This window comes from Papio anubis, chromosome 9, assembly GCF_008728515.1.
Source record: "Papio anubis isolate 15944 chromosome 9, Panubis1.0, whole genome shotgun sequence".
NCBI lineage: Eukaryota > Metazoa > Chordata > Mammalia > Primates > Cercopithecidae > Papio > Papio anubis.
This window is the reverse complement of record NC_044984.1, coordinates 95,410,253-95,422,741: the sequence shown is the minus strand read 5'-3', so window position 1 is coordinate 95,422,741 and position 12,489 is coordinate 95,410,253. Positions and strand designations below refer to the sequence as shown.

The 12,489-nt window shown below is 40.3% G+C and overlaps 1 protein-coding gene across 5 annotated transcripts in view; it reads right to left on the bottom strand.

Moving 5' to 3' along the window:
• The window catches only part of ANO4 (anoctamin 4), a 406,193-nt gene that overhangs the window by 69,725 nt on the left and 323,979 nt on the right, over positions 1-12,489 (bottom strand). For all 5 annotated transcript variants that reach the window (XM_021922815.2, XM_021922816.2, XM_021922817.2 and 2 more), the window contains 4 exons: positions 10,072-10,193; positions 7,678-7,812; positions 6,511-6,607; positions 1,726-1,786 (listed from right to left, as the gene is read on the bottom strand). In XM_021922815.2, coding sequence (XP_021778507.1) covers positions 1,726-1,786; positions 6,511-6,607; positions 7,678-7,812; positions 10,072-10,193 — 415 coding nt within the window. The remainder of the gene's footprint in view (positions 1-1,725; positions 1,787-6,510; positions 6,608-7,677; positions 7,813-10,071; positions 10,194-12,489) is intronic.

Sequence of the window (12,489 nt, the reverse complement as noted above, 5' to 3'; positions counted from 1 at the left end):
GATTCTCATAACTTCAGCCTCCTAATTCCTCCTGGTCCCTACTTCTACCCAATGGTCAATTTTAATCTTTCTTTTTCTCCCTCCCTCCTGCTCTCTGTATTTTTCAGTGTCAATTCCTGCTGCTAACTCCCTATTTCCCTTTACATTTCCTAGTCCACATTCTTCATAATAAGAATCTGGGTGGCCCTACCAGTCCTTGTCTGGGCAGAACCTCAGGTCTTTTCCCAGGCCACTCACCAACCTGTGCTTTGACTGATCTTGGTTCAAATGCTTACTGGCTGAGAGGGACTGGAGTCATGGGGTTCAAAACATGTCCCTTCAACAGAGCTGTGATGGGTGGGACAATTTTCCTTTGACAGTCTCTAGATACAAAAGACACAATATATCAAGAACAAGCTACCTCAAGTGAACAAGGTTTTATGTTTCCACTTACCAAAAAAGATCTCTTAAATAAATTCGCTGTATCATAAATAAATACTTTTGGTAATTTCTTTCTCTTTCTTCTCTTTTTCCTTCTTTCCTTCCATCCACCCATCCATTCATCTATCCATCCATCCATCCACCCATCTATCCATCGACCCACCCATCCATCCAACAGAAACTTACTGATTCCATCTATCTCAAAAAAAAAAAAAAAACCAAAAAACAAAAAAAACCCAAAAAAACCATATGAGGTCTCTGATGATCATAATGGTCCTCAAGGACCATAAATCTACTAGGCAAGATAAGTTACGTGCGAAAATAATTTTAAGTGCCCTAAGAACAAAATGCCACGGAAATTCAAAGGAGAAAGACATCTTTTGGCTGGAGCAGATGACATTTCAGCCGGGGGCTGAAAGATGGGGAAGATTCCAATATTCATAGCAGACATAATGAACAAGATAAGCCTAAGTCTAAAGTTAGTAGAATTTTGTTACATCAAAATTCAGACTTTGGCAATTAAAGTTATAAGAGAAAAGTGTAATTGTAAAAAGTTTAAAACAGACTAAAATACATAGCATAAAGTTCGTCTCTCATCGTTGTTCACCTACTCTCCCATGAATCTTCCTTTCCAAAGGTAACTGCCATTAACTGCTTTCCATGAATTTGTGAGATGTTTTTCTATATCATTAAATGGAAGCTTTATAATTATTTGACTATTATATATTCATTAACCCATTTTACAAAGAGGTAGGTTAAATAACTTGCCAAAAATCACACAGCCTAGTGTGTAAACGGAGTTGAGATTTCAATCAAGTCCTGTTGCTTCCAAATATTTGACTGTTAGTTTGAAATGATATCAAAAAATTCAATTCAGTCCTGCAAATAGGCCTTGTTTTTAGGGGTAATTTTGTACAGAGCTAGAAGTAAGCTAAAGGTGGGTACTCACACGTTAGCCACTTACAATAGAAAGTCCTATATATACTGAGATGGTGTTTCAGTTATTCCCTGACGTAAACTAAAGTTGTACCATAAGCTTTATCTCTGTGTCCAACAGAAAGTAAATTTTACTCTAATAACAGAGTGCTAACGACATTGTTGAAGGTTTAAGAGAAATCAGACATGTCTCTCTTCTACAATATCATTTAAATAAACTCAATAAATTATTTACCAACTTTCTGCTAATAGGAAAGCCAACTCCATTTACTCAGGCTTCTTTCTTTCACATCCAAAGTGAAACTTCTAAGGTAATATATCATAGGGCATATGAGGAAAACTCAAGTTTTATGGTTTTAGAACACTTACCCCAAACTGCCATGAAAACAGCAAAGAAGACAGTGGCTCCGTTGTCAAAAAGGTGGGTTACCTGCGAATAATAAGAATCAGTGTTAAGCTCATTTCTCATACATGATATTCCAATTCAAAGTTTTTCAAGTTCTGTAAAAATAGCTGTGATGATATGATGAGTTTTACAGGCTTTGTTTTGGGTGGGGGGAATATTCCTTTTGAACCATAAATAAGAAAAGGCTTCCTCTAATTGTGAGGTAGTTCATAGAGGAGACAATTCTCTTTATGTGGTTCATCTAGTTGAACATTTATCAGCAGCCCCAACAGTGCTACTAAGAATTCCCTTTTGTGTACTACAAAACTCTTATACACATACATATGTGTATGGATTTAGTTATATTTAGGACCAGGAAGGTATTGTTAGCGCTGCTTTAAAGGTTTTCACCTTCCCAAGCACTGTTTTTAATGCCTCATTTATTCACTTTGAAAACATGGCTATTTTGTTTATGTAGTTCTGAGCAAACATTTTCTGGGCTGCCCTCTGAATTTCAGCCTTATAAAAAAGAGCAGAACCATTAACTAAATCCAACTCTACCCTTATTAAAGCCTTGGGTAATCACTATATTCACCTTCTGCACATAACACAAAGACAGCTAGCAACGCTTTATTGCTAGAATAATATATTCTATTGCAAACACCACAGCAGAAAGCAAAAATATCCATTTTTACTGCAAAACTGCCAAGCTCATTTCTGCCTCCAGTATAAATCATACCAATGTCCATGACAAATTGAAATGATGACTGATAGGTTCATAAAGGATAACCTTTTTTGGGGGTACTTTATAGCTACCTATAAAGTATACTTTATTGCCCCTTTGAGAATGCACCAAATATAAACAGGTTTTCCATGTTATATCAGAATGTGAAGTATTTCAGATGATTCTAAAAGTTTCTCTTTCTTTGAATAGAGGAGAGATGGGCAGCACTCAAATACCTGCTGTGAGACAAATGTCTGAAGCTTGTCTATTTCACATGCCAGAGGGAATGTTAAGCTGTATATTGGGCACTCAGTATCAAACCAAGCTTGAAGGTTCTAGTGGTATTTGACTGGACTGTGCTCTCTATCAGAGTTTGTTGTTGTTTAGAAATCACGTCGTTTGTTTGTTTGTTTGTTTGTTTTTGAGATGGATTCTCACTCTGTCACCCAGGCTGGAGTGCAATGGCGCGATCTCGGCTCACTGCAACCTCCGCCTCCTGGTTCAAGCAATTTTCCTTTCTCAGCCTCCCAAGTGTCTGCAATTACAGGCACCCGCCATCAGGCCCGGCTAATTTTTGTATTTTTGTAGAGACGGGGTTTCACCATGTTGGCCATGCTGGTCTCAAACTCCTGACCTCAGGTGACCCACCTGCCTCGGCCTCCCAAAGTGTTGGGATTACAGGCATGAGCCACCGCATCCAGCCTCTATCAGAGTATTTACTGAGAGTTGCTAGAAAGTGTAGCTTGCACCATCAGTGTCCATTCTAGAATGGACTGCAGTTATCGTTGTTTTTGGCTACCTGGATCATCTGTCTTCCATTCTCCTTTCTCCAGGTAACTCCTGCTGGTCCCAAGGGGACACATGGCTCAAAATAGAACCAATCAGAGTACTTCCCTGGGGCTGATACACAAACACTTGGAGACAGATAGCTTTCTGCTGCAGTTATCAATTTGACAATATATGAATGAGGAGGGGTAAGTTTATAGGGGCTTCTGGTTCCTAATGAGACGGTCAGTTAGCTTAAGCTGATGGCACCTTCTGCCAAAATCAGTCCTGGAGAAGCAAGATAGTAGATTCCAGAGACTAACAAAACACAAAAACAAAAAACAAAGACCCTGAGAAACCTCAGGGGAGATGGGAGGTTATCTTGAACTGGTATGTGTGTGTGATGGTGGTGGTGTGTGGGGAGAGGTAGGTTGTAGATACCAGGTAGAGTGAGAGCACAGGTTAGAGAAATCTATAAACTCTACTCTAGCCTCTCTCCCTCAAATGGCCATTGGACAATTAGTTTCCCCTCCCTCAGAAACCAGCTAAGCAGGCCACACCATAGGTGCTGGTGTTCCTGGAGCAATATCAGGGAATGCTAAAAGTCCTGCTCGGTTAGACACCGGTGAAAAGCAGGTGCTACCTGGATAGCTGCCCCAGGGCATTCACTCCATATCCACCTCCTCTTAAACCCCAGGGTTGGCAGATTATAATCAAGGGAAGTGCCAACACCCAATTCTGCTTTGTTCTAAGCAGGTTTTAAAATGAAACTAACCAGAAAAGTCCCCTGAGAGAGAGTGGTAGCACACAGTTGTGCCTGGGGCACGCTGTCCTCTCTGTAACTCACCAGGACTGACAAACTTGACCTTGGCCTCTGACCCTTACTCAAAGTGGCTGACACCTCCAGAGGACAAGTACCCACAGGCCAAAATAATGAAATATATGGGGAAGACAACAACCCCTCCCCTCCAAAGAAGATTCCCACAGACATAGTGTAGCAGCAGACCAGGAGTTTAAAATAAGCACAAAAATTCGCTTAAGGAGACAAGGGAAGGAAGACGTAAGCCTGGAGCCAAGGCAGCTAGTAGCCGTCTTTTCTGTTGTACAGAGAACTGGTCTACAGAATGATCACGTGGGCAGGGACACCAGGGGCCCTGAAGAACCAGTTCCAGGCTGTGAGGCCCTCATGATCCCACAGTGTGAGCCAGCCCAGGATCTGTTCTAGCAAAATGTACCGTTATATAGCTTTCTACCTAAGCCAGTTGGAGTTGGGTTTCTGATTCTTGCAAACACAAAAGTCAAGGATACAGCATCCCTATCAGCAGAACAGCCACTGATTGGACTGGATCCTAGCTCCAATCTGATCTAATATTTCTGTGTATCCACAGTCCCATGAAATCACTCTGACATCTCTAATAAACATTTCTAAAGGAAACCCTGTATAACTCCAATTCTGTCATTCTAAGGCTTGTTATCTTTCATTTTACTAAGTTTCTAGGCAAGGCCAAATGTTAAATTCAGAATCTAAACATCTTGTGGCTTAGTAGGGCACAGTGGTAAAGAAGGCATATTTTGCAGTGCAATAAACCAAGGCCCAGCTACTTATTGCTGGACATGCATGACCATGCATGAGTAATTTTTGCCTCTTTGAGTCTCTGAATAAAATGGAAATAATAATACGTATCTTGAAGTTACTGAGATAATTAAAAATAATCAATGTAGATTGTCTAGCTATTATTATAGCTGCAACTGTTATAATTATTATTGTTCTAGGTCTTAAGTTAGGGAGAATAACTGCCAAAATAAGCCCCTATAAAATCTGAGCACTCATAAACTATTCATGATGATTCCTTAAAAGAATTATTAAGGATCTCCTAAAAAGATAATTTTACTCAAGCATATCTTTCCACATAAGAAAAAAAACTAGGCTTCCACTTTTGGGGTTCCCCAGAAGCAGAATTTTAAAACCTGAGTTATTCACACTTATATCTGACCTACAAACAAAATGGTATTATTGACAAAGCTCTTGATCCTCACCAAATCTCTATATCCTAAAGTCACTCTGTTAAATTTATCCTCATCCACTCAGGTCTATCTGAGTGTTTCATAAAGATAGGGAGAGCATTTTGTGCTTTTTTTGTCCCTTGCAACATAAGAGCTCAAATCTTTCTAAAACCACAGCTCACTGCTGCTGTCTGGGCTCCTCCCACACAGACTGGCCACCTGCAGTACTAAAGACATTATAGATAGGCGGGATCCTGGGTTGCCTATCAAATGTTCTCTCATTTAAAATGAACAAAACTCTGCAATGCCAAGAGAGTAGTTAGACAGATCCAGGCTTCAGTGATTACACAAGCTGGATAAAATCTGCCAGTGCCATTTATATCTGAATCTGGGCAAGCCAAAAGGCAGTGGATCTTGGAAAAGGCTTCACAAACCCAAATTTCAGCTATTCTTTTGTGTTAGGGACACCATCACCTAAGTATCAAAAAACTCTAGGAATGTGAAAAACATGTCTAAGAAATAAAGTAAGGCATATCACGAGAAAGAGGTATGCAATAACACATAATAGAAATAGTGGTGCCATGTATTTTTTTTTTCTCAAAACACTTTCACATATATTCTCTTCTTTAGTCCTCGTGTCATGCCATTAGGGTAAGACAGAGAGGACACATATTTCCTGCATTTTAGAGACAAGAAAGCTCAGAAGACTGAGCTTCTTTCTATGAAAGAAGACTTTCTTAGAAAGGGGCACATGTGCAGGGCTAAAGAGATAAGTGGCTGAGCTAGCCTTGAATGGAGGTCATTTTGATAATAATGATGATGAAGAGGAGGCAAATGATGATAGCTGTCATTTACTGAGGTCTGTTTACCAAGCACTATGCTCAGTATACACCTTAACTCCATGTGAAACAAGCATCATGGTCTCCATTTTGCAGATGAGAAAACTGAGACTCAAAGACATATCTTGTTCCCAGACAAAGAAATGGTAAAGAGCAGAGTGAACATTTGGACCTAACTTTCTCTGACTCCAGCACTGTGCTCCTCACACTGTGCCATGCTGCAGCTCCAATGGATGATGTCTAGAGCCATGCCTTCCAAATACACGGACATTTAACAAAGATACCTGAATTAGAATACTGAATGATGGAGATAAGACTGTCCTACAACATTCACTTGAAAATCAAAGACTGGAAATGACAGAACAGAGTTACCTACCACCCCTGAGGAAGGCATATGTTAAATTCAATCCATCTAAAATGCTACAGTTTGAAATTACCTTGGCGTATACACAGCTGTCTGACAGCCTCATGAATGGACAGTATTTATCACACACAGGACACATGATGATATCTGTAGCTTGGCAGACTTCTTTACTGGAAAAGAGAACAGGAAGAACTGCTTTTGATGACATAGAACATTTTTTTCTAACTTCGCCAGAATGTTTAACTAGTAAATAAGATCCAGTAGATTAAATTTTTGCCCTTAGAAGCATCTTAGCTTTATCTGTTATTAACGTAAACAAGTTCTTGCACATTTAAATACTTTGGTAAACCTACTTATGAGGCTGTTCCTTATTTTTACATATTAATAAGTTAAACTCAGGAAAATACATGAAGCCAAACATTGATGGTTATATCCCAAATTATAGAAATGTTCTTCACTTTTCAAAGGTCTGAAGCAATTTCATACTGAATTAAGGGAGTAAGAAGATACATAAAGATACTTATCTTGATCTCTATGTGTATGATAAGTTAAAACTAATAAGGAAAACAAAACATAAATGACTAGAGATTCCAGCCCTACCCTGGGGGAAAACTATATTTAATTAACACATTAACAATTTCACCAGAAAGTAAAATATTTTCATAGGTGGGAGGCTTAATCACTCACTTTTACTTTTGCAATCACATTTGAAAGGCACATTGACAATTTAAGATCATTGTCCAGCCTTGCAACAAGATCTCTGTGAGTACCTTGACCTATATTCTGGTGAGACAACCAAGATAATGATCATCGACACTGAACCACTCCCAAGGTACTAGCAAGCTGGTGAGATGTCTTTCTGGCTCAAGTTGTAAAAACACAGAATTCGTAAGAGAGAATTGTTAGTTCACTATTTTGCAGTATCAGCTGAGGAAAAAAGTGAAAAAGTTAAAAAAGAGAGCACTTACAGCCAGTGAATGAAAATGGCTTGTTCCGTGGACATATAGTGGCTTGTATGTCTGAAAAGGTGCCTTTTACTTCCATGGTTATCTGAAGACCATGGCAGCAAGGACAATGGATGGAGAGGTCCTAGTGAACTGAAACTTTGAGTCTTTCCATGAGAGGGTAGGAAGTTTGGGTGAAAAGCTAAATGTCTCCACAATCTGTGAATACCCCCAAAGTGCAAACAGCCACCTCTAAGTACTAAACAAAGGCAAGCTCCCCCAAGAGCTCCCCGTACCTGACTTGGCAGTGATCCAGAGTGGTGACGCCATACAAAAAGACAAACAATCCAATGAAGGCAGCTGGGAAGAGCATGCCAGTGTACCAGCCCAACCAGGCAAAATACAACCCAATCTTCTCTCCAAAGTACCGCCTGTTAAAGACACAACAGCCTTGCAAATTACAGTGCAGCATGTAAAGTTAAGCATTATGAAACTCTGTGTGATCATCTTACTTTCTAGTGGCCTTACTGGTAAACTGCAAGCAAAGTAAGCCAAGATAATAGAACATCCAATCAAATCTAGGATCTGGGCTTACATTTCTTCTACTACTACTCTACATCAGAACTAGAATTAGCCCTTCCATAAAATAACATGGTTGCATACAAGCTTATTCTGAGAAGACAGAATGGACTGGAAGGGGCCAGAGTGGGCAAAGGGAGACCAACTAGGCACACAACTGTCATAGTCCAAGTAACAAGTGAAGGCAGTGGAGATGCTGAGGTGGGGCCCGATTCGAGAGATATGGTGGAAGTAAAACCTATAGGATGGGAACTTTTTAAGAGATGACATTCCCTAGATGCTCCATAACTTCATTCTACTCAAGGCTTGGTTGTGCTTTTCATCACCCTTTATTTGCCCAACATAAATGCCCTGTTCTTCAGGGCTCAGCTCTCCAGAGACTTCCACAGGGGTGCTGCCACATCACATCCGTTCTTTCCATTTTTCTGAATGACTGTAAAACTTATGGCCTCTGTCACACATTTTACCTAATTATGCATGGCCTTGTATTTTCTTTTCTTGATGTTTCAAGTATGTAGGGCCTGTGTTGCTATGGAAAACTGAGGTTTTCAGAGCCAGAGACCATTTGGCGTCTGTTTGGCTTTGCCAGTAGTACTTAGCACAGTACTAGAAACACAAGAGACAGTTAATGAATACTCATTGACTAACTGCAACTGCAAAATCTTAATCAAAACACTGTCATGAATGGGAAATACATTGCCTACAGCAATTATCTGTAATTTCTAATCAATGTAATCCTGTAACATGCCACTGAGGCTGGGAAGAGAATTTACTTTTGTTTTTTCCCCCACTGTTTATCATCCGCTGAGTCCGACCAAAGGAAAATGATCTCATCTCAGAAAATGTTTTCCATTCACTCAGATTATCTGGATTATTTGTTACCCACACAAGGAATGGATCACAATTCATTAATGCCCTTGGAACACGGAGAGTAAACACTTGGTGATAAGGGTGCAAATATAAAGTCTTTTGTTTCTCCTCCCCTCTGGGCTCATTTGTTTTATGGCCCCGGTATTTAAGTGAAACAACACATCTAACTAGTTTAGGAAATGAGACATGACTTTCTCCCCAATAAGGAATCCAGGAAGTGTGGGTTGTTATTACCCAATCTTAATAACCAGCCTCTAAATAAATAATGAGATGTCAGAGAATAATGCTGCCAAGGCAGAAGGTTGGGCAGATATAGACGGTTAAAATACACACACACACACACACGCACATATATTTACACACATATACACCATGGAATACTATGCAGCCATAAAAAAGGATGAGTTCATGTCCTTTGCAGGGACGTGGATGAAACTGGAAACCATCATTCTCAGCAAACTATCATAAGATCAGAAAACCAAACACCACATGTTCTCACTCATAAGTGGGAGCTGAACAATGAGAACACATCACACACTGGGGCCTGTGGGGGGTGGGGGGCTAGGGGAGGGATAACATTAGGAGAAATGCCTAATGTAGGTGACGGGTTGATGGGTGCAGCAAACCACCATGGCACATGTATACCTATGTAACAAAACTGCACGTTCTGCACATGTAACCCAGAACTTAAAGTATAATAATAAAAAAACCCATACATTTCCACTTCACAGTTATCATAGGTTAAAAGCTGATATACTTTTTGACCAGCAGATTAAAGCAATCTTTAAAGGTTATTAGTTTTAAATGAAAACTAAGCCTGAAATTTATTGGAATGACAGTACTCCATATGCCCTATTTGCATAACAGTAATAAATATTTTACTTTGTCAGTAATAAATGTAAGCAGTGTTACCTTTGTACAAGATAGTTTGTCAATAAGACTCACATGGGTGACTCACTCCTTATGAAGTCTTGTGACAGGCCCGGCTGATCTCACATCCCCATTCCTAGGTCCCTCTCTTAGACTCTTTTTGGGGGAAACTCCATCCTCATCAGAAGGATGGTAGGTTTACCAAGAACAGCTGATATACTCAGATGAGTTTCCCTCTTGTGAAGAAGCCAGATATGAGTGAGAGCTGTATACTTCAGGCTTTTTTTGCTTCATTGAGACCTTGTCCCAGCTGAGAGTCTGCCCTAATCATTCTGTGCAAGCTTTATATTTGCAGCTGATTAAAAACTCACCTTACAAGATCCAAAGGTTGGTATTTATACCACACGCCCCAGGAGGCCCAGCACTCATAGAGTAGATGTCGGTGGTTTTCTGCTCCATGGGTTCGAATGGAGTTTTTACTTCTATAACTTCCCTGGGATAAAAACACCACTGCCAGTGAGGTAGTACTCACAAAAGTCACAAGGAAATGCTCTTGGTAACACAAGTGTCTTACAGCAGGTGTTGTGATAGGAGTGGTATGAAAAAGAAATGAATCTTCTCTATTAAAGGGCAGGTGGTTTGATGAGTTATTCTGGACATTGTCTCGCTGCTGCTGATATCTAGTAAAATGCACGTGCTTTGAACTGAGTTCAAATTCAGTTCTGCTACTTTTTATCTAGAAGACCTTGGACAAGTTCCCTAAATGCTCTGAGCTTTGATTTCCTAATTCATAGTGGAACTAGTAATATTTGTCCCATTTGGTTTCTTATGTGGTTTGAATGAATAAAGTGTCTGGCCCAGGGGCCATGCCCAGGACTTATTAGTTCTCTTCCCTGCTTCTTTTTTTTTTTTTTTTTTTTTGAGACTGGGCTTCACTCTGTCACCCAGGCTGGAGTGCGGTGGCGCAATCTCAGCTCACTGCAACCTCCGGCTCCCAGGCTCAAGTGATCCTCCCACTTCAGCCTCCCGAGTATGTGGGACTATAGGCATGTGCCACCATACATGGCTAAATTTTGTATTTTTTGTAGAGATGGGGTTTTGCCATATTGCCCAGGCTAGACTCGAATTCCTAGACTCAAGCAATCTGCCCCCCTCGGCCTCCCAAAGTGCTGGGATTACAGGTGTGAGCCACTGTGCCTGGCCTCTCTTCCCACTTCTTTCAAGATAGGATAGTTGGTAAACAGCCATAGTTGTAACCTTGTCACAATGTTATTGACAAGAAAATTCTGGAATGTAAAAGCTGGAAGTCATTTCAGAATTCTTGTAATTCAAATTTAATTCAACCTCCTCGTTGAAGAAATGAGGAGACAAAGGGCCAGAGAGGTGCATGTTTTTCTGAGGTTAGTTTGTGGCAATGATAGTTTCACAAAGAGAAAAGGTACTTTCTGGAGGCAAACTAATTATTCACCTTAAGTGGATAAGCCCTTTATTATTTATTTATTTATTTATTTATTTATTTATTTATTTTTGGTAAAGACAATGTCTCACTGTATTGCCCAGGCTGGTCTCGAACTCCTGGACTCAAGCAATACTTCCACCTCGACCTCCCAAAATGCTGGGGTTACAGGCCTGAGCCACCATGCCTGATAAGAAGTCCTTTCTTAATGGAAAGAACATAGGGCTGGGAGTAAAGAAACTCAGGTGAGTCTCAGATCAACCACCAACTCATTGTGTGACGTAACGAGGTTTCACCCTTCTCTAAACCTCTATCTAAATCTTTAATGTGAAACAAGGGCAGCACTATCTGACTTTCCTGCCTTTTTGCCTCTGAGGTTAAATAATATAATCAAGTTAAACTGAGAGTAAGAAGTCAGAAAAGCAATGATGCAATGACTGCTGCTGCTATTACCGATTTGGAACTTCTCTTCTCATAGAATACAGGACTTTACTGAGATAGGAAAGTCACTGTGAAAGGCACGAGTCACTCTGTGGGGCTTTGTAGCTGCATCTCCTTAGACACCCCCAAGGCCACCCACCCACTCCGTGCACAGACACTTCTGCCACTTATCATCTCTCAGACACTGCCCGTACCATGAGCTGGGGCTGGGAGCAGGGAGGATGCAGTTCTCACAAAACCCTTTTCTGGGCAATGCCAACTAATAATCACATGATGAAGCCACATGATGTTTGGGGGAACAGTATGTCTTTAGAGTTCAGAAACACCTGCATATGGCTCTAGCAAACCTTTGTGTCAAAATGGTTGCTTCTGTCATAGTAAATGGAGCATTCCAAACATGTTTCCTGGCAGTCTGTAAACAGGGTCTCAGATGGCAGCTTCTGGTTTTCTTAATAAATAAGGTTCTGAAAATTCTACCTCACCTTTTGTACCCTCTTGGTGTTTAAAATTAAGAGAAGAACCACTATAAGCCAAAAAAAAAAAAAAAAAAAAAAAGTCTGTTTTGGAAAGACTTGCCATTTACGGAGAGTTGGAACTGTCTTCCAAAGTCTATTGACAAATTATTACCACTGTTTCCAACAGAAGGCTGTACTGAAGATTAACTAACCGTTGCTGCACATTGGCTACTTTGTGAGGTCCCAGAGGACACAGGCTATGACATTTGTCTTTGTATTCTCTGTGTCATACAGTGACAACAGTAGGGGTGTACCACCATGAAAATGACAATAATCTCTCAACAATCATGAGAGATTATGTTCCTAAAAACCCAGGTGTAGGGGAATTCTGGGTTAAATAATTCAAGATCTATTGTGGAAAGCAGAGCTGGGGTAAT